This window comes from Chiloscyllium punctatum, chromosome 22 (assembly GCF_047496795.1).
Source record: "Chiloscyllium punctatum isolate Juve2018m chromosome 22, sChiPun1.3, whole genome shotgun sequence".
In the NCBI taxonomy this organism is placed as follows: domain Eukaryota; kingdom Metazoa; phylum Chordata; class Chondrichthyes; order Orectolobiformes; family Hemiscylliidae; genus Chiloscyllium; species Chiloscyllium punctatum.
Window position 1 is genome coordinate 39,699,830 of NC_092760.1, and position 23,461 is coordinate 39,723,290.

At 39.8% G+C, this 23,461-nt stretch overlaps 1 protein-coding gene across 3 annotated transcripts in view; it reads right to left on the reverse strand.

Moving 5' to 3' along the window:
• Nucleotides 1-1,561: 1,561 nt before the first annotated feature.
• The window catches only part of LOC140493535 (tryptophan 5-hydroxylase 1), a 38,672-nt gene continuing 16,772 nt past the window's right edge, over nt 1,562-23,461 (reverse strand). For 2 of the 3 annotated variants that reach the window (XM_072592080.1, XM_072592078.1), the window contains exons 2-12: nt 22,074-22,220; nt 16,256-16,439; nt 15,789-15,818; nt 13,277-13,374; nt 12,017-12,084; nt 9,549-9,745; nt 8,152-8,287; nt 6,859-6,985; nt 6,660-6,755; nt 5,152-5,285; nt 1,562-4,033 (exon numbers count right to left, since the gene is read on the reverse strand). In XM_072592080.1, coding sequence (XP_072448181.1) covers nt 3,859-4,033; nt 5,152-5,285; nt 6,660-6,755; nt 6,859-6,985; nt 8,152-8,287; nt 9,549-9,745; nt 12,017-12,084; nt 13,277-13,374; nt 15,789-15,818; nt 16,256-16,439; nt 22,074-22,220 — 1,392 coding nt within the window. In that variant the 3' untranslated portion in view covers nt 1,562-3,858. The remainder of the gene's footprint in view (nt 4,034-5,151; nt 5,286-6,659; nt 6,756-6,858; nt 6,986-8,151; nt 8,288-9,548; nt 9,746-12,016; nt 12,085-13,276; nt 13,375-15,788; nt 15,819-16,255; nt 16,440-22,073; nt 22,221-23,461) is intronic. The other variant, XM_072592079.1, reaches the window with a different exon arrangement.

Genomic DNA, 23,461 nt, shown 5'->3' on the forward strand with positions numbered 1-23,461 from the left:
GCAGATTACTACCTAAATGGAATCAATTTAGGTAAAGGGGCAGTACAAAGAGATCTGGGTGTTCTTGTACACCAGTCAATGAAGGTAAGCATGCAGGTACAGCAGTTAGTGAAGAAGGCTAATAGCATGCTGGCCTTCATAACAAGAGGGATTGAGTATAGAAGCAAAGAGGTTCTTCTGCAGCTGTACAGGGCCCTGGTGAGACCACACCTGGAGTACTGTGTGCAGTTCTGGTCTCCAAATTTGAGGAAAGACATTCTGGCTATTGAGGGAGTGCAGCGTAGATTCATGAGGTCAATTCCTGGAATGGCGGGACTACTTTATGCTGAAAGACTGGAGCGACTGGGCTTGTATGCCTTTGAGTTTAGAAGACTGAGAGAGGATCTGATTGTGACATATAAGATTATTAAAGGATTGGACATTCTGGAGACAGAAAACATGTTTCCACTGATGGGTGAGTGCCGGACCAGAGGATACAGCTTAAAACTGTGGGGTAGACCATTTCGGACAGAGATGAGGAGAAATTTCTTCACCCAGAGAGTGGTGGCTGTGTGGAATGCTCTGCCCCAGAGGGCAGTGGAGGCCCAGTCTCTGGATTCATTTAAGAAAGAGTTGGATAGAGCTCTCAAGGATAGTGGAATCAAGGGTTATGGAGATAAGGCAGGAAGAGGATACTGATTAAGGATGATCAGCCATGATCATATTGAATGATGGTGCAGGCTTGAAGGGCAGAATGGCCTACTCCTGCACCTATTGTCTATTGTCTATTGCTTATTGTCCTTCAGGCAATTTGCAAAGAGTGTTTTGTTTTAACAGAGCTATTCTTGTCACTGAGGCCCCTCTTGTTTTTTATATTATATATTTGAGTAAAAGTAAAGATACCATAGTCTTACCACACCACAGGACTGAGAGAGAGAGAGAGAGAGAGAGACCAGTGGTGTTGACTTAACCTGAGTGTCACCATACCTCAGGCAACTGGAGAGGTTGAGATGAAGAATCCTTCATGGTAACTTTAGTCAGTGACAGAATTGAATCCACAATTTCCATGTACGTTGAAAACCAGCCATCTGGTCAACTGAGCTAAACCAACCCCCACCACTTGCCATGAAGGTAAATATGCCATAGTCCTACCAGACCATAGGGCTGGTAATTAGAGAGATGACCAGTGGTGGTTTAACCTGAGTGTCACCACGTCTCAGGCAAGCGGAGTGGTTGAGAAGGAAAGTCATTCATGATAACGTCAGCCGTTGTGGGAATTGAACCCACACTGTTGGCATCACTCTGGCCATCCAGCCAACTGAGCTCACCAACCTCCTGTAGCTGGATGATGTATTGAATTTGTGGATGATATGGTGATATGCTGAAGTACTGTCCTTAATACATATCAAATGGAGGATTAAGGTATAATGATTCAGCCATAATTATTCAATAAAGTTAAGATGTGTTTATCGAACAGAATTTTGGTTGTACCATGTACATGTGACCATGTACTCCTAAGAAGTGGAAACAAAACTCCATTGCACTGCCATTGAGAGTTAGGCTGTCATTGCACACAACAATCTTATTGAGAAAATCTGTCCTTTATTAGTGAAACACAAGCGCATTGGGCAAATAATTTGGCACAAGGACAAGCACATGTAAAATCTAGAATTACCATCTAGAATTAGATCCAGCAAGCATTTTAAAATTGAAAACTGTGTCCACATGAGATGAAACATAATTTGTCCTCATTAGGCTATTAATATCTATTACACATAAACTGAAAGTACAGTCTCTTCCTGCACAATCCCAGTTTCATTTCAATACATATACATTTAATCCCAAATTCTATGCATAGTACTAAATTAAAATAGCAGGACTCATTAGAAAACCTCTTCCCTTCCATCTGGATCTTAATTCAAAAGCACTTTCACATTGTGAATGTTAACCAAGTTGGGATTCAATGTTGTACTCTGTTTTTGCTATTCAATTACAATTATCTCAACTTCCATCCAGCTACCAAATGGACTTGCTTAGAACTGAACACTTACTCCAATATTGCTATTTCAATGTTCCTCCCCCAAGACAGGAACTGAAAGCTTGGTTACTTTAAAACAATGATTTTCTGAGCAAAAGCATTACTGGTGACTGTGAATGCAAGTACAAACACAACAATCAATATGCAAATAGTACAGCTATTTGTCAGGGAATATGAAAATCATTCACGCAGCAACTTCCACATCTTCAGAGTGACAACTATTGCAAGACAGTGGGATTTCAGCGAACATTCTACTCTAGTCAGCAACTGCCAACATTAACCTGCAAAACTGAGTGGGCATGCAGAGGGTACACCATTGTACCAGAGGCACAACAGTCATGCATGATCATTATACCTGAAGCCAGCTACTGGATTATATTCTGCACCTTCAACCATCATCAGATAATACTCCAATTGTAAACTGTTGCAAGATTAAAGCCTTCAGAATATATGAAGCCTGCCACCAATGCTCTAATATTCCAAGTTTCAGGGCCCAGTGTATCCCCACTGGATACTTCATGTGACATCTTAGAGATTCTAACCTAGATATTCTGCTCCATTGGTTCTCTGTTTGACCACTCCCAACAATGTAATTGGGTGTAATCTATACCTTCCCCATCATTTCACACAAATGACAGAAATTTGTCATCTGAGATTTCCTAAATTGTTCTTAGCAGCTCCTGAAGGCACCAATGCCTGCTTGTCCCTGGGTGACTGCCAAGGAATGGAAACCCTGTGCATTCCAGTAGGATAGATCATTACACCAGATAAATAGCCCACCAATGGCCTGGAAGCCCTTCACTCCCAAAAACTGTCCTGACAGGAACTTGTGGAGGTCAGAATTTTCACTCTTGCTGATATTTCTGATTCAGCAAAAATGGAAAATCCAAATTTCTCTCTCTTCTGGCTGATTATCTCAAATAAAAACTTTCACAGAGGAATCCCTTCTGGATCGTCTTCATGAATTTATATTTCTGCTCTCTGGCAGTACCAGCCGTTATTTTAAAGAAAAGTCAGGATCTAAATCATCCAGACCTCGTAATAGTTAATTTATTTCAATGAAGACTACCTGTCAGTACAGCAGGCTCCAATATTAGACTCAACCGCAATTGATTTTAATTTCAAATTCATTTTCTTGCAGCTGCAGGTTTGCTGGTTTTTCTTCAGACAGGCAGTGTATATCCATTTACTCTATTTATTTCTGTTCATGGAACTTTATATGAGCAATGCTCATCAGGAATTCTGTCATGTTCACAAAGGAGACAATTTATTCACATTTTTTTAAAATCGCAGTCAATGAATAAATGAAGAATGTGGTATTTTTATTTTGTAAAAGGCTCTCTCCAATGCTCCTGCAGGTCCAACAATGTGAATAATGGAAACTGTTGAATGCGTATTTGAGAATTGTAACTGCCTACTCTGAACCTTGCGAGGAAATGGAGAATTGCCTGACAGAACACAAAACTACTATATTGAAATAAACAATGGAACATGTTGAGAACACTCAGACACTCTGGCAGTATCTATGCAGAGAGAAACAGAGCAAATGTTTCAATATGATGGCCTGGATGCCTGATTCAGTTTTGAGATTTCGTAAAGATAAGAACTTGAACAAGGATTGGTGTTTACATGGATGGGATGCTCATTTTCCAAATGCAGATTGCTTCAAAACCAGGGCATTCTGATACAGTCTGTTTTTTTAAAGATGCTATCACAAGCTGTAATTTTGCAGGTTAATGGTTAGTTAATTGTTCAGCGTATTATCTAATCATGCCTTAAGAATAACAACCAGGTATGAGCTTGCAACAGGGGTAAGGGATTGAGGCAGCGACAGGGTGGGGTTAGATGCCAAATTGCTTGTTGATCCTGCTGAGGGCATCTGAAACAATATCAAGCTCCTGTCGAAGTTCCCTCACAACGTTTGTGATGCTCTTGGTGTCCTTCAGAACGTCCACAGTCTGTGTGTATGGATTGTACCTCACACTGAATGGGCGCTTGATGGTCTTTGCAAATTCCCTTCAAAAACAGAATTGATAAAATTAGGGTTGAAAAGGTTTCTGTATCAACATACCAAAAGAGAGTTTCTTAAGCTAAACTGATCAGAAGATCCCAGGTTCTAAGCCTGGTCTGTGTTCAGCCAGCTGGTCTCATTAGTGGGAACAATTTGGCTTCAGTGGCATTGGATGAAAAAAGAAAAGCAGCCTGGGGTTGCCACTCCTTCTTACTCTCCATTAACTTGCTCTTTTAAGTGTACCAAATGAGCTATATCAAACAGTTACGTTGTGGTCCATTTGCTGGTTAAAAGAGCCTGTGTATTTTGATCAAAAAGGCTGAAATATGAAGGGTGACCACTTGTGCAAGGTACCAAAGGGCTTATAAGAGTCATTGTCTTCTGGAAAAGTGGATAGAAAAAAAAGGAGCATGTTCTTAGCCTATAATTTGTTTCGACATGTGTATTTACCAGGACAAGTAACTGAATTGGAATCAGGTTGATTTTCACTTCTATCATTAGAGAAAAGTTTGAAATTATAAAGGCTTTCTCAGCCCTAAGCTGAGATCAATTAAATCAAAGAACAAACATTCTTGGGCCTTCTTGATAAGCAGGGTTCAACTGGGTGTCTCTTCAATGGAACTCTTCAGTTAATGTTAATCTCATTACTTTTCAAATAGCTTATATAGATTTATTGCACTTATCAGGTAGTCTAATTCAATAAGATAGTGAGCTAAATAGATGTCTAATGTTTTTCTGAGAAGAGTGGAGTTGATTACCTGTCTTTTTTTGTAATCTGTAGCCAAAGTAAGGTACATAAGAGCTGGAGAAGAGATAACTTGACATTTTTCAGGATCTATTGTCAACATATGATGGAAATTAAAGTTCCTTTTGCTCCACTTGACATTTTTTTTTGTTGTCCATTTTGCAGAATAATTCAACTTTATAATTAAGATGCCAATTTATTGTCAATTAATGTTGAATAAGATGAATGTTGATAGGAGTCAGTTTGACACCACCCCAACTCATTTCACAGGCAACATATTTTTACCACAATAGCTTAAAGTGGATTTAAATTCAGATTATGGCATTGAAAGTTCAGTGTTTAAATCACTATCTTCCTCATACCAGAACTTCTGCTTACCTCATCTTCTCTTTGGCATCTTCAAAACTTTCTGAAACAAAGTAGACATCTTGGAATGTAGTGATGAGACACTCCTGCTTGCAAGTGACTTTTGGATCGAAAGGCTTCACTTTGGAATTTCCTGAGAGTGAGTACTACAAAATTCACAAAGAGCAGATTAGTGTTCCTGAAAAGTATGAAGTGCAGTTGCTATCTTGCCATTTAGTTGAAACAAACAAATGCAAATAAAACAACATGACTGAAGTTGCAAGGAATAGGAGAGATTCTGAGTTAATACCAAACCTATAACTTGTTGCTGTCTGTGGATGTTAAGAGAGGAGAAACGGACGAAGGTACAGAGTTTCAGAATTTGTGGACCTGGCAATAAATACTTTGCAGTAGAAGCTGGTGCAATGAGTATCAAAGTCAATTTAGTGAAGAGGATGGATAAACCTGGAGGATGTTTATTTGGAGTTTAGAATGAACAAGAGAAGAGCAATGCCCACTGGCACTGTGATAAAACAATAAAAAACATGGTCAGGTTACAATGGTGAAAGTGAGGTTGGAGACGAGGAGAAAGTTACAATGACAGTTTCTTCAAGCTTTGGATAATTTCAAATGTAGCACTGCACAAAGGAAAGCAGTGACAATAGAATGGGTAATCCCTTGGGTGAATTTTACAGACCCATCTGGGTATTTAGAGGCAGAAATGTTTATAATGAAGCACTGCTACCAACCACCAGTCCCCCATATCACAGGAGGTGCAGTTATCCTATGCACCCTTAAACCTATTGAAGCCCTTAAGTGGCTAATTAAGCACTTCATTCCTCCTCTGCTGCTACAACACAGATTGCTGGGGAAGGCAGAAAGGAGGTGATCAGCCCAACAGACTTCATTGCTTGGACTAATGATGAGCAAGACATAAATATTTCTTCAGGGGGTTGCTAGAGACGTAGCAGAGGCACCTATGTGCAAGATTGTAACCACAGTCTCCATCCCTGATCTCCAAAATACTCCACGTCATCCACACCATCCACCACCACCTGACAGGGATCTCCTACCTCTTCCCAATTTAAATACCTGGATTTATACTGAGTCCAGGAGTCACAGTCATTCTTCTCAGAACTCCTCTTGGACTTGGCAATGGGTGCTACAGTGAACTGGCTCTGCTGGGGTGACAAAGCGACTGCACCATTCAGGTTGTCTGGCAGCTCTCAGAATGGGACTTCCTACTGCATGAAGTCTGAAGTCATAAAGGCCGTCCCCAGCGTATTATCACTGTGGATTAGAGTGGTGCTGGAAAAGCACAGTAGTTCAAGGAGCAGGAAAATCAACGTTTTGGGCAAAAGCCCTTCATCAGGAATTACCTATTATCACTGTGGGGAAGACAAATTTCAAGTTGGCAAGGTGTCAACCAACCTTTTGACTAGAGAAACTGACAAATATGTCCCTCTTGTAACATTCACCTCACCTCATTGAAATGTTAATTATGTGAAATCACTGTACTGTCCACATAGGGTGACACTAACCTTCAGTTCACTGACAGAAGATAGCAGACCAGCTCCATAGACTCTGAGTTGGCCATCTTGCTTACACAAACCAAATTCCACAGTAAAAAAATAGCACTGTAAAATTAATCAACAGTGAACAGTCATAAACAAAGCACAATCAACAGCTTCTATCATATCGTTGTAGTTTCCAAATGAATCACAATTTAATGTAGCTTACTGTGGCTAGTTTCTGAACTGCTTCATCAGAAGCTCCCAGAGAAGCCAAGCCAATCTCCTGGGAAAACTGAGCAAAACTCGGTTCAGCCAGAAGAGGAACGTGTCCCATCAGCTCATGGCATGTGTCACTGAAAAAGAAGCACAAGAGAAAGGAATTTCTATAAATTATTGTGGTAGGTCTGTTTGACATTTCACAAGCGTATGAGCTGAAGAAATAGCTGGAGACCATTCATCATTTTGGTGGTGCACTGTAATTTATATGATAATATCTGATCTACTATTTAACTGTCCCTTCCTGTAGGATCTATATATTCCTTAACAACTAAAACCAATCCATTTCATTTTGAAAAAACTTAACAGCTGAACATCCACTATGTTTTGGGTTGCAGAATTTCAAGGATTCACAAGCATTTGTTTGAAGAAATTTTCTCCCATCTTAAAGTTAGATTGCAGTCTTTTATGATGAGACTCTGTCCCTTCATTCTAGATTCCCAATCAGGACGTATAGGTAGGTGTATCAAGCACTGAGGATGTCACCGAGACAGGGATCGAAATGTCTGCAACACAAATTCCCAGCTCGACGAACAGAACCACAACAACGAGCACCCGAGCTACAAATCTTCTCACAAACTTGGATCATTTAAAATAAAATGGAACAAAATCGACTGGCTCCAGTTCTATCCTTCATGAACTTTAAGGGCAGCACAGTGGCTCAGTGATTAGCACTGCAGCCTCACAACATCAGGGTCTCCAGGTTCGATTCCAGCCTCGGGCGACAGTCTGTGTGGAGTTTGCACATTCTCCCTGTGCCTGTGTGGGTTTCGTCCAGGTGCTCCAGTTTCCTCTCACAGTCCAAAGATGTGCAGGCCAGGTGAATTGGCCATGCTAAATTGCCCATAGCGTTAGGTGCATTAGTCAACGGGAAATGGGTCTGGGTGGGTTACTGTTCGGAGGGTCGGTGTGGACTCTTTGGGCTGAAGGGCCTGTTTCCACACTGTAGGGAATCTAATCTAATCTAAAAAAACTATCTTCTGGAATAGAAGACTTACATAATTTTATAAGCCATTCTTCCTGGGCTTCCATTGCACATTGGTAATGGAAAGCAGAGACACTTGTTATTCTGATGCTTTCATCAAAAAAGTATCTGAGTATTAGGATTTATCCAGAAATCTTATTAGAGATGCTAACATTCTGTTTACTTTCAGCAGTTCAATTATTACAAATGTACTGGAAGTAGCTCTAATAGCTCTGACTACTCAGTCTCACACCCAGCCACTGCTAATAAAAGACTCACGGTTCAGGGGTGTAGAGGGGATCTGAGCTGTGTCTCACATATTGAGTACAGTGGAACACCCGAAATGCCAGACCAGCCAGGAAATCTCGGGGAGACAGATAACCAGCTACTGGTCGTATAGTGAACCCAGTCCTTTCTGAAAGATAAGAGACAGGTGTTATCATGGTAATGGTAATAATAAAATCTATAACTTGAGCAATTAAATAAGTTACATGAATAGAAAATATCATAGTTTTATTCCATATTGATAGATAATTTGATAATAAAGAAAATAAAGCCTCATTATGCATTCTTGGCTGAGAACAAAGATTTCTGTTAATCTAGCTGCAACTAAGCCACAGAAATTGCTTGATTACAGCTCTTCCCCTGTAATCTTGTGTTTATTGCACAATTTTTATTTACATAAGATAAGTAAAATCTACTTACACCACCACCGACGCTCAGTGTTTACAATATACAAATGTGTTACAGAAATTTGTAAAGATTCATAGACAGTACTTTCCAAACCCAAGACAACACCACCACCTACAAACTCCCCTCCAAGTCACACACCAGCCTGACTTGGAAATAGATCACTGTTTCTTCACTGTCATTGGTCAAAATTGTGTTTTCCCTTCCCTAAGGGCATTGCAGGTCTACCTACAGCACATAGGCTCTAGCGGTTGAAAAATGCAGCTCACTAAGGGCAACTGGGGATGGAAAATAAATCTGACTAGCCAGCAATGCCCACAACCCACAAATGAATAAAGAAAAGTGCTTGTAATTTCTGCCATTGCAACATAAAGGTCTAAATGACAGATATGTTAATACAGCCTTATAAAAGTAAGTTTCTTTTAAGAAAGTAAAAAGTTATGAATGAATGACTGTTAATTTCCAGATGTTCCACGCATGCTATTGTTACTATTGGATTCATCGGTTCTATACAGGTGAATGAACACTAAAAAAACCATGCACTGGCATGAACAGCGTAAGGGGTCATTGGGGATGGGTGCAAGGGAATACTTTGGAATGGAGGGTATAGAGAGCATTGGGAGTGAGTGAATGAGCATGGCTTGGTATCCTAGGTCTGAGGGGCACTGGGGGGGGGAGGAGGGGAGGTGAGGGTAGGTGAGACAGAGGACCATAACTTGGGAAGTGAACATGGTGACTATAAAAGTTTAGTTCATAAGTGTCATAGCATCTAAATCTCAGATAGTGTGATATGAGTTACCAAACCACAGAGAACGTGATTTATAGCACACAACATTAGAAAGTATAAAATACAGCATTTAGAGGGCAATACTGTGTCCTCTTGTGATTATAATGCACTGCTCTTACAAATCATTTAATGGCTCTGCAATTTTCTTACCAAAAAGTAGACTGGGATAAATAATTTTCCCATGGTTGCTGTGACTCACCTTTTAGGAACCTGGATACATCCTCCAACTGCGGAATATTATCCTCCCTATAGCCACAATACTTTGTCAGCAGAGGCAAATTCTTCAAATATTCTCTGCAGGCATGGGTTGGATACAGCTTGGTCAGCTCTCGGAAAACTGTGCCCCAAGTCTTCACTTCTTCCTCTGTGAATTCCACCCGTGGAATAGGCTCACCACTGCAGAGACAGGTCATGGTCAATCAAGGACAGTCTGGCACCTTGGCAGGCAACAGTTACATACCATCTGAATCCATCGCAACACCTAGTGTCCGACTGTAACTATTTCATTAATATGTACCCACAATGGTTGTACTCCAATTACCAGATATTTAGGCCTGGGGAATGGAAAAGCTTTGCAATTTATACTTGTAATGTCAGTGTAAAATATTTCCTAGGTCAGGTACAGCTTTGCTGAAGCATTTTCTGTTTTTTCTCAACTTTAAATGCAGCATCTGTGACCTCTAATGGTAGATCAAATGAATACCAACTAATGGAAAATTAGGAATAGATCAAATTTGATTCCTACTGTTCCAAATTTATTCTGTGAGAAATTTTTTCTAGTCAATAGTTGAAAACAGATTTTTAAATTATTAAAATAGTAAGTCTGTCATAGCACTGTATAGCAATGGAAACAGACCCTTCAGTCCAACTCATCCATGCTGACCAGATATCCTAAATTAATCTAGTCCCACTTGCCAGCATTTGGCCAACACATCTCTAGCACCAATCAATCTGCATGTCCATCCATACCATTCAATTTGGAACTATGTAGCAAAGCTGGCTCAAACTCCTGGAATTCTTTCCCTAAGGGCATTATGGGTCTACTTATAGCACATGGACTGTAATGGTTCAAGAAGGCAGCTCAACACTACCTTCTCAAGGACAAATATGGACAGTCAATAAATTCTGGCCAGTCAGCAATGCCCATTTGCCATGATAGAACAAAGAAAGATGCTTGTAGTTTCTCCTATTGCTTCACTGTCAATCAAAATCCTCAAACAGCATTCTAGGTGTGGTTTCACCATGTGAACAGTTGCAGCTCAAGACAGCACCGCACCATCATCTTCTCAAGGGAAGGTGGAGATGGAAAACAAATGTTATCCTAGCCCTTTAAACTCACATCTGAAATAAGTCCAGAGGCCGGTATCGCATCGACAAGTCACCCTTTATTTACACATGGAGAGTCCTTGACACTGTTCCAGCTTCCTCAGGGCCAGCTCTCAGAGCCAGCAGAACCTCTGACACTCCTGACTGGACCAGATTAATAGCCCCAATCAAGGAACTCATATTCTAGAGGTCCACCTTGCTGACCATGTTGTAACCACTACAACATCCTGTGAGTAAATTATTTTTAAAACTCAACTTGTAGCCAGCTCAACCCAACAATTACCCTTTTTTTTTCAACATGCTGTTACACTTCCAAAACAACCAGTGTCAAATTTGCTTTTACACGTCCCCCCTTTTGTCCAGTCTTGGACCCAATTTCCAAATGTAAATTCCAATACACAGACAGGGCTAAGTGCATTGGCCTTTGATCTCTGCTACATTGGTTTCAATCCAGCATAGATAGATTAGATGAAAGCTCCCTTCTCCTGTTGTCTGTCAGGTATCTACATAAATTAGTCTGTCTTGTCTCAATCCAATTCATAAATGGATACAAGCCAGAATTAGATTTTGCACTAAATATTTAATTTTAGTCAGGAAGCCTCAGAATGATCAACTTGGAAAATGGGAATCTGTCATACTATTGTTCTGAGACCTTAACGGTAGAATAGGTAGAAGGGATTTTACTGTGTCTAAAAAACATAATTCCTAACATTATGGAACAATGCAAAGGGGTTTAAGCTTTTACTTGATACTATATGGGATGTGGAACTGCTTGAGACTGATCCAAAACGAGTGAAATGATAAATGATCCAATGCTCAGCCTCAACATTCCTCATATTGATAATTACAAAATTCAATATGAGCAAAAAGATTAAAAATTATTTCTGGTGGAGTCTGTCACACAATGTGAGTTGTCTAAAACCCACTGCAAACACTCCAACAGTTGTCTATTATCCTGATTCAAAATTCTGGAACTCCCTCCTTAATGGTACTGTGGATGAACTTATGTGAAATGGACTGCAGTGGTCCAAGATGGCAGCTCACTAGCACCTTCTCAACGGTAATGAGGATGTACAGTGGATGCTGGTCCAGCCAGTGATGTCCACACCCTATGAGTGAATAAAAAATTCCCACCTCTGCCAATTGCCACAGCTCCCTCAACTTGCCCCAACTTGACCTATATTGGCTTCTGCAGATGACAGAGTAACAGTGCAAACTGTAAACATTGCCAGACACTAAATTGTAAGTCAGCATTTTGATACAGTTAAATCAAATAATTTCACTATGAATGGGTGAAAAAGGGAGATGGTATAAATTTCAAGACTGTGTCAACACACTTACTGTTTGTATGCCATGGCCAGATCTGCAAAGTATTTTCTCCTTTTTCGGTAGACATTGTCTTTGAATCCCTGTCAATATCAAGGCAAACAGATAAGAAAGATTCAGCTAGTGTTGGAGTCATTGTGAAACTTAGTTAAGAAAGTAATTGTGAAAAGAAACTTTAAATAGTAATAACAGTACATGGAGTGTATCAAAATGCACCTCAATGAACCTAGGAGGTAAAAAACAATCAGGCACAGTACCAAACCCTTCAGACCCAGAAGGTCTCACATTCAGTCACTAGCCTGTTCTGAATTAGCCAGTGTTATTCCAGGCAGTAGGGTTATTACTATTAGTCCCAGTACCCCAGCCCAGTCTCAGTCTCCATCTAACAGCAGCACCCACAACCATTCATTCATCTCAAATGGAAACTAGGTCCCTAGTCAAGAGGAATTGGCTAACACTGATATAGCTCAAGTGTGGAAGATGCAATTTTAATTCTGTGTAAATGGATAGCTTTTGAATGAGTTAGAATCTCATGTGAAAAGTGGGTTGCAGGAGATCTAGCCAGGAACGATCACAGCCCCGAAGAGGAGAGAAAACAAGAGCAAAAAGAATCAGAAGCACTTCAAAAGAAATAGCAACTCTCAGTTCAGTTCATAGTCTAAATTGTGCTACAGAATATCATGGCATGAGCAGCTCCTGACACTGGAAGCATGCAACTTGTGGTAATAAATGCAAGAAAAAGATCACTTAGGAGAGATTTGGGGCTATTCCACAACTGTGAGGGAAAATCGGTAAGTGAAATGTTCCCAGTTCACTATAACATGGTTCACAACACTGTCAATTTTGTGTTTTTTTTTCCTGAGGTTTATTAGGTGCAGTGGTGGAAATTCTATTATTTAATTATTATTTTGTGGTCATAAGGTGCCTGCTGCTGACACCATCCAAAATACAGCATTCCATTTCCAACACTGACATTACTGACCATAGATATTCACGCTAAATTTCAAAGTTAGCAGGGAGTAGCTTTAGTCTGCAGCATGGCAGACTGGGGAAAGGTGGGATTATGCCCACAGTATGTCATTACACTTTTACCTGAAAGTCAGTCATGCTTCTGGAGGTACAGAAGAGATAACATTGACCCACAGATAACAGATCTCGAGTAAAGAATGACATGAACATCATCATGATGATATTTTAAGAAAAATCTGCAAACAAAGCTGACAGGAATAACCAGAAGAAGGAAGTGAGAGTGGAGTGCACCAAAGAATTTCATACCGGATGATCTGCATCCAGGTCTGAGCCATACATTAGCACCCGGTTCGCACATTTGTCCAGATCAGAAATCTTCTTTGGAAACCAAGGAGTTTCCATTTCTGTAAAGACAGACAAATAACTAAACTACACACAGAACCATATCACCAGGAGCAAATAAATAAGATTAGCAAACAGCAACCTCCCATCATTTGCACATTTCACCAAGATGAGCTACATTTGCACCAAGAAACAAAACGTTTGGAAAGTGGATGAGAATTGTAGAACTCTTCAGGATACAGTCATGACGACTGGAGAAAAGGTTAGAGAATCTTATTCTGTCACGGAAAGACAGACAAATAGAACACCCCGCACTGAGAATATCAATTGGAAACAGGCTTGCATTTCGATGTATAAGCACAAAGATTTCAACGAGGACAGTGTCAACAACTATGTCTGTCAGATCCAACTCAAATCCAATAATATAGGACACCAACTTGCAGATCATTTCAGAGAACATCTCTGGGATGCCCGCATCAACCCACCCCAACCCCTCATGGGTGAACACTTCAACTCTCCTCCCACTCCACCAAGGACATGCAGGTCCTGGACCTCTTCCATCGCCAAGCCCTAAACACCCAACACCTGGAGGAAGAATGCCTCATCTTCCACCTTGGGATTGTGCAACCACACGGGATTAATGTGATTTCACCAGTTTCCTCATTTCCCCTCCCCCCACCTTTTTCCAGTCCTAAGCCTCCAACTCGGTACCGCCCTCTTGACCTGTCCATCACCTTTCCCATCTATCCATTCCACCCTCCTCTCCCCCACCTTCATCTACCTATTGCATTCTCAGCAACCTTCCCCCTCAGCTCCACCCCCCTCCCATTTACCTGTCAGCACCCCGGCCCACAAGCCTCATTCCTGATGAAGGGCTTATGCCCAAAACATCGAGTCTCCTGATCCTTGGATGCTGCCTGACCTGCAGTGCTTTTCCAGCACCACACTCTCAACTCTGATCTGCAGCATCTGCAATCCTCACTTTCTCCTAATACATCACATATATCTGAAGTCTACCTCAGAGTCTTAAACATAATTTTCCATGTATTTTGAGATGAACAAATTTTCAATTAATATCACACATCTGTATCGAAATATAAAAATGTTGAGAAATTATAGACTAAAAATAATACATATTTATATCCAGACAGCAATACTGAGCTTATATTCTATTCTTTGGTTGAAAAACAAAGTTACGATCAAGAGATAATGCTCTATATTTATATAGGAACAATTATTTATAATAGAAATACTCTACATTCCTAAGATGAGGGCACAGTTATTACGATGAAATAATATTCAATATTTATGACAGAAAGAGGGAACACTGGTGGGTAATATTCCATTTTATATTGAGAAGCAAACATATCATAGACGGGTGACATTCAATATTCATTGAGAGAGAGAGAGCAAAAGAGAGTGAAAGAGAGGGCAACATATATTATTATTGATAATATTTCATAATTACAGATAATATTCTATTGTTATAGAGAGTAAAAAAGCTTGTTATCTTGGATAATGCATATCTTTAAAGAGAAGGATGCTTATTAGAGCTGAGTAATGTGCCATGTATATAAAGAGAAATGCACATATTATAGATGAGTAATATTCACATGTATAAAAACAGTAACACACAAGTTGTAAAGGAGTAATATCCACATGCATAAAGAGGAAAACACAGTTAAAATGAGTAATATGTGTATAAAGGAAGGCACATTATTTTTCAGTAATGCAGATTCTTGTAATGTATTTTTTATTATTCTTTTGTACAAATTCCCCACATTATTTGTCATTCTTATTTACACATTCCTCCCTAATATAATTGAATCTTTTCATCTTCCTGTATAAGCAGCTTTGTTTACAATTCCCCTATTGGGTTATAATTTCTATTGGTACATTTATCTTGTAACAATTATATTCTCTATTCATGGATTTCCTCATTGTATTTGTTGTGTTTATTTAAACATTCATTTGTGTTCTTTTAATTATATTTTTGCATGGAAAAGCTATGTTATATTCATCTATTTCCCTACAAGACTTACAATTTCTAATTGTATGTTTCCCAGATTATGAATCATTTACTTTAATACTTTTAGTTACACCACAAAATGTCTATTATCTTTACAATTTCTATTTGTGACATTATTCCATTTATAATTTCTATTCAGACATTTTACACATTATAATTACAAAAACAAATTATGAATTAAATTAATAAAATGAGAAGACTGAAGTATACCACCATTTGTGCTATTTATCACTGTTCCTCTATTGTCTTACCCATTATAATATTGACTACATGCAATCATTTCTTAGTTTGTATTATTGCATATTTTTTGATAATATGTTTTAGGCTCCAGAATGCCTTATATGATCACTTCCTGTACTCATTAACTTTTTGAATACAATTTGTGACATTTATTTGAACAGATAGGTAGTATTTTGGAACAAAAATGGAATGTCCGACTATACATACCATCAACATTAAGGGAATAAATTTGTACATCTGTGTGATAAACAAAATAATGATTTTAACCATTTTAATTTATTGACATCCCTCAAAGTATAAGCTTTATTCATGGAATTCTATTCTACGGAAGACAGATTATCTTATTCAGAGTGTATGATTGTATTTCTTTGTGCAAACAACTCAAGAGACACATTAGGGATAATTAGACAATAACGCAAACGCACAAGAAGCATTATCACAAAGTGGTACACCCATAGGTTGACACTGATATATTCATTTGCTCAGCAAGCGCAATCCAGCTGCAGCAACAAATAACATGCTCAAACTGTCATGCACTGACATACCAACAGTACAATGACACACATGCAGCTATGCCCATTGCTAATGACGCATCTTTGTATAACAGGCCCATTGCAAAGCAGACACCATTTCAGCATGACACTCTGACGGTGATGCATTGACATGTTTCTTACCACCACTGTGTGCATAGGAGTTTTCAGGTGGATTCAGGGTGACCACATTAACATGACTTTTCAAAATTTGGATGATTTCATTGAGTTGTTCTCGGTTACTGTCACAATCCATGAAAATCTCAAACTCAGAATTCCTTCGCTTAGATTTTCGAGATTCGATGTGAACTAGATTCACATGTTTTTCCTGGAGAGTCAATACAAGCAATATAGAAAATTGGGATGTTCAAATGCAAATTATTGAAAAATATACAACAGGACTTTAATTGTTTAGAATGCTTTCTTTTATCTCAAATATGGGCAAAAATACATGCTACACTCAACCAGCCTCAACCCAGAATCCAAAACAAAACATCTGTCAAGTACAATTCTGTGGTTGGGCAGCATTCAATGAATAATCCACAGTATGTTATATTAACAACCAATTTAAGATCATAATGAGCTCGTAACATTACTTATTTATCAATTTACTTTGATACGCAGGAATCTGCCTCTGAAAATAAAAGCTACATGTTCAAGCTTTGCACTGTTTTCAATTATCCATGAGTGGGACCGTAGAGTTATCCATTGCTTTCTCCATGGTGATGCCTCTGTCAGAGTTGACTTGCAAACCAATCAGTACCCTTTTCCCTGTCGTAAAAATTATTGAAATCATTCGAAATTGAGCATCATAATATTTGTCCTGTTCTATGTGAGATTAAAAGTGTCTGCAATATTTCTCTCTTTTCTCTTTGACGTTCTGTACTACGCTGTAACTGGAAATATAAAATGTTTCATTAACTTTAACTGTGAAATAATTCATAAAACAATCTCAAGTCAGTTAAAGTGCAATTGAAGAAAGCAGATGTGATTACAAGTAAACACAAATATGGTGCTTGCCTAACGTACCCCTGCGCAAAGGTTTGGTTTGGAGTTGGGATCTAACCAGAGCACCAATAAAGCCTTAAACTGGGACAATAGCCCAAACACTGTCCCGAACAGAGAAGATCCATACAGAACAGTCCAACAGAAACAGAGATCATTAGGCTGAGAGTTCAGCCCACCTGAATCAACTGCTGCAGCCACAAATAGGTGAATTACTGGGATTAAATCCATTCAGACTTGACAGTGAAACTACACTGAATTGCAAGCCCTAAATTACTACACTGGCTGTACTAAAGCAGGCTGAGTTCCTTCTATTTCACTGCTTTGCAAAATCTTGCCCTGTTCTTAAATAACTTTAGTATACCCAGCAGCAAAAGCACTATTTCTTAGTTTAAAGCTTTTAGAGAAATGAAGTACTCAGCAGGTCTGGGCAGAGGAGATAAACTAGTCTTAACATTTCAGATTGATAGTCTTTCATTCAAACTGGATTGCTTTCTCCAAAGAATTTGCCTTACCTGCTGTATGGTTCCAATAATTTATATTCTTAATTCAGGTTGCATTAGTACATTGTCTGTGCTATTTGTTAATTGTTCACTAAGTGCTCTTAAAACCTTCTAAAGCCAATCAAGTTAAATTCATGCACTTTTGTTTGGGGTGAAATAAGTAGGAAGATTAGGTTAATGACTAATACTGAGGAGATTTAGAGAAAGTGCTGAGTAGTTCAACACATCCATTAATTAACCTGATTTAAACAGGCAGTCTTTTCATGACTCATCCAGACTTTACAGGTGACAAGTCAATAACTTAATTTACTTACTGTATAATTTACTTGAATAATTCAATTGTTTAAAGAGAAACATATTGGTAGTGATTGTAACAAGGGCATCCAGTGGACCTCAGAATATGAATTACCTGATTAATAGCCCCAATCAGGGAGCCCTGGCTGACAGATAAGAACAGTTCAATCAGAGTTGGCTCTGAAAGAGCTGGATCACTGTCAAGTACTATACATGCTTAAATAAAGGGTGACTTGGTGACAGGATACCAGCCTGTGTCGAGTTATGTCAGTGGCAACAAGAGAGAAAAAGAAGCTCCTGAAGAAATTCACCAACATCAGTCAGCTTTGAGTTGGGGTAAGCATTTTTGGCATCATGCCGTTATTTGGGATGTTTGGCTCATTCGATCCTGCTATTGAATACGGGGTCCAGTATGTAAAAAGAATGTGTTATTTGTGACAGGCACATGACAGTGGGGCAGATGAAAAGCAATGAGTAACTCACCTGACAGCTTGTGGACCCACAGCCTTTTTGATTACTATGAGCTTAACATCTCCTGAGGCACCATCTTTCAAGAGTTAATGGATTTAGTTAAGGAATATTATGACCCCAAGTCTCCTCTAATTCAGAGATGCTATTGGTTTTACTTGGCAAATTGAAAACCAGTGGAATCTATGTTGGGATTTTTTATGAGGTTAAGATGACTGGCAGAGGCATGTGACTTTGGTTTAACCTTTCATGAGATTCTGAGAGACTGTTTGCTATGTGAAATTAATGAAGTCACCATGAAAAAGCATCTATTGCTGAAGCCCAGTTGGACTTCCAACAGGCACTACAACTGGGTTTTCCATTAGAAAATGTGGTAAGTGGAGCATATGAGTTGTAGGGTACTCTGATGGAAGTGAACACCCTCACTATTCTGACTGATGCATCCAGGAGAGTGCACACCCTGGTAAGCCCACCTACAGCTAGTTTGGAACAGTTACGTTGCTGAGCGACATCCAAAGCAGAACCAATCAAAATAAATGTCTGGTTAAACGATCACCATTTCTAATGCAGGGTGAAATCGACACTGCTCTATCAGTGATTGCAGAACTAGTCTTTAACAAATTTTGCTCTGGACTCCAAGCCTTAAGTTTTCTTGAGACCTTGGCTAGACCCAGAACTTATAATAGGAACTCCAACCATTTAAAGGTACAACTTTGGTTCCAGACTCCGTATGAGAAGCAGCAGGTTCAGTTATCACTGGTTGTAGTAAAAGACTCAGGCCCAAGCTTGATGGGGCGAAATTGATTGAGGAAGATTCACTTGATTGGCTCAACATTTTTGATTAGAAAATGGCTGCCCGAGTGAAGTTCTAATTAAATAGCCTTTCAGGAATGCCTAGGGACTATCAGAGGCGTTAAGACCACCTTGCATATTGACTAGGAAGCAATTCCATGGATCTGCAAGGTCTGTCCAGTACCGGTTGACTTATGTGCAAAAGTAGAGACAGAATCAGGAGGCTGGGAAGTGAAGGAATGATCCAGCCAGTCTGGTTTGTGAAATGGGCAGCACCAGTCATATTGACTGAAGCCTGATGGGTCGGTTCACCTTTGTGGGATTTTTTAAAAAAGGGTAAACCACTTCTCACAGCTGGATAAGTACCCATTACCTCACACAGAGGATTGATATGCAAAGCTGTCAGAAGGGCTGTCCTTCACAAAGCTGGACATGGACCATGTATACCTGCAACTGCAGTTTGATGAGGATTCCCAGAAGTATGTTACAATTAATACCCATTGATGTATTAATTATTGTACCAATATATGAGGTTGTGGTATCATCAGCTTGTGCCATTTTTCAGCAGTGATGGACAATATTTTACAAGGTCTACCCTAGGTTGTGATTTATCTGGATGACATGCGAATAACAGGGAAGAACTACAAGAATCACTTAGAGAACTCAGAGATTTCTCCAAGGTGGGCAGACACATTAGAAGGGAAGATTATGTATTCCAGGCACCCTAAATGACCAGATGGTACTCGTTGTAAGTTAAAATGAGAGTGATCAAAGGTGCCCCAGCTCCCATATTTGTACCGGAGTGTAGGTCTTTACTTGGATTGGTGAATTAATTCGGAAAGTTCATACATAACCTGACGTCTATCCTGGCACATCTGCTTTTGAAAAAAGGTCAGCCTTGGAAATAGTCTCAGAGCCAAGACATAGCCTTTAGGAAAGTGAAGAAGCAACTATCATCTAAGGGCTTGAGGAGATGAATACCCAATAGCATTCTTCCCAAAATTTGGTTGATGCAGAGCACAAATATGCCCAGATAGAGGGGGTCATCTTTGGTGTAAGAACGTTCCACTAATACCTTTATGGACATAAATTTGTAACAGTAACAGACCACAAACCCATGCTAGAATTACTCAAAATGGACAAAACCATGTCACCCATAGCTTCAGGTTGAATTCGGCAGTGGACTCTCATTGTAAGTGCGTACAATTGCAACACTGTCCGGGAGCCAAATACCAAATGCAGATGTTTTGAGCTGCCTCTCACTGACAGATGCACCACTGGTGGTGCAGCCCCTGGAAGAATCCATTTTGGTTATACACATTCTGGACACCCTTCTGGACACAACTGACAGCGTCAAACTATGGACTCAAAAAGATCAAGTCCTGACAAAACTAAAACAGCTGAGAGTGATAGGGGAAACAAAAGGACGGTCACAACTAGAATCAAAACCTTTCTGGACCAAGTGAGACTAGATCACAGTACAGGACAGCATTTTAATATGAGGAGCGAGAATGATTGTCCCAAGCAAAGATCGCGGCTAGATACTGGCTGAACTCCACCAGGAGAAAGTGAGGACTGCAGATGCTGGAGATCAGAGCTGAAAAATGTGTTGCTGGAAAAGCACAGCAGGTCAGGCAGCATCCAAGGAGCAGGAGAATCGATGTTTCGGGCATAAGCCTGAAGAAGGGCTTATGCCTGAAACATCGATTGTCCTGCTCCTTGGATACTGCCTGACCTGCTGCGCTTTTCCAGCAACACATTTTTCAACTCTGAACTCCACCAGGGTCATACAGGGGTCACCAGGGTCATGCAAGGGTGTTCAAAAGGATGATGTTGGTGACAAGTTATGTCTGGTGGCCAAGATTAGATGCAGACATAGTTGTATTGGTGCGGCAGTGTCCAACAGGACACAAATTACTCCCTGCAGCTCCCCCACATTTGTGGGAATGGCCAGGTAAACCCTGGGCTTGGTTCCACATCGACTATGCCAGGCCTTTCGTGGTCTCAATGTTCTTAATCACTGTGAACACCCACTCAAAGTGGTTAGATATGCATAGTGTTCATTCATCAAACACATGGATGACAACAGAATAACTGCGAGCATCTTTTGCAATACAAGGACTCCGAGAAGTGTTGATCACAGACAACTAGCTATCATTTACCAAGAGGGAATTTGAGTGTTTCCTAAAGTTGAATGGCATTTAAGGACTCCGAGAAGTGTTGATCACAGACAACTAGCTATCATTTACCAAGAGGGAATTTGAGTGTTTCCTAAAGTTGAATGGCATTTAAGGATATCTCCATGCCATTCATTGTCCAATGGTCTAGTGGAAAGAGCAGTCCAAACTTTGAAGGCAAATTTAATGAAGCAAGACAATTTTGACCATGTGATGGCTCTCGGACTTCTCATCTAATTCTCCGATACAACACACAACAATCCACATTGCTCAGAATCCTACAAGGCTCTGCCCATTATTTTCTATCATACAAGGTGCTATAAGCTTTAATCTTCAAATAAGGAAAATATACTCCTTCAAAATTTAGAACTGCAGAAATTGCAGATGGCATCCAAGAGACATGGGGCTGCAGTTTGGTATTAATGAAAATCTGTAAATAGCTAAAGAATGCATCTCCTTATGTGTATATAAAGTGCTCCTAGATGTGAGATTCCCAGGCTCGAGATTTAATGATAATATGAACTTGGCACCTACACAAGACCAGAACATGGGTGTTACAGTGCTGCAAACCAGATATTCACAGAGATTAAAGTCTCAAAACTGCTTGCAGCGTATGTTTGTGTAAGGTGATTGTCAAAGGTGTGAACATGAATGAGTAACAGTAACAAAGAGACAGAGAGAAATAGCATGATGTTTTCTTTGAGTGTGCACCAATTGTATTACCTGGAAGAGTTTCAGTGCTTTCGCAAGCCCGCCGACTTCATTTTTGAGTGAGAAGACCACAGCAACTCGTCCCCGTTCTACAGACACATTGCAATTCTCTTTATTCTCCTTATTCTCTTCAATTTTATTGAAATTCGATTTGTTGATCTGTTGAATATAAAAAGACAACAATACAGATGAGAGAGTAACAGCAGCAAGGATTGGACTGTGCTGGGGGCTGTATACTCAGGAAATAGCAGGCTATAGGAAAAGACTGGGATTGTAGGTTCAAGGAAACTCATGTGGCCTATATTGCTGTAGCTAAGAATAGGATAACTAATAATGAGACTATTAGTACAGGTAAGGTCAAGAAGCAAAGTTAATATTAATAGTTTAAACAAGGTAGAAGGAAGCATATGTCAGGTATAAACAGGATAGATCGAGTGAATCCTTAGAAGAGTATAAAGAAAGTAGGAATATACTTAAGAGGGAAATCAGGAGGGCAAAATGAGGACATGAGATAGCTTTGGCAAATAGAATTAAGGAGAATCCAAAGGGTTTTTACAAATACATTAAGGACAAAAGGATAACTAGGGAGAGAATAGGGCCCCTCAAAGATCAGCAAGGTGGCCTTTGTGTGGAGCCACTGAAAATGGGGGAGATATTAAATGAATATTTTGAATCAGTATTTACTGTGGAAAAGCATATGGAAGATATAGACTGTAGAGAAATAGATGGTGACATCTTGCAAAATGTCCAGATTACAGAGGAGGAAGTGCTGGATGTCTTGAAATGGTTAAAGGTGGATAAATCCCCAGGACCTGATCAGGTGTACCTGAGAATGCTGTGGTAAGCTAGAGAACTGATTGCTGGGCCTCTTGCTGAGATATCTGTATCATCGATAGTCACAGGTGAGGTGCCGGAAGACTGGAGATTGGCAAACGTAGTGCCACTGTTTAAGAAGGGCAGTAAAGACAAGCCAGGGAACTATAGACCAGTGAGCCTGACCTCAGTGGTGGACAAATTGTTGGAGGGAATCCTGAGGGACAGGTTGTACATGTATTTGGAAAGGCAAGGACTGATTCAGGATAGTCAACATGGCTTTGTGTGTGGGAAATCATGTCTCACAAACTTGATTGAGTTTTTTGAAGAAGTAACAAAGAAGATTGATGAGGGCAGAGCAGTAGATATGATCTATGTGGACTTCAGTAAGGCGTTTGACAAGGTTCCCCATGGTTAGATCTCATGGAATACAGGGAGAACTAGCCATTTGGATACAAAACTAGCTCAAAGGTAGAAGACAGAGGGTGGTGGTGGTGGAGAGTTGATTTGCAGACTGGAGGCACGTGTGCCACAAGGATCGGTGCTGGGCCCTCTACTTTTTGTCATTTACATAAATGATTTGGATG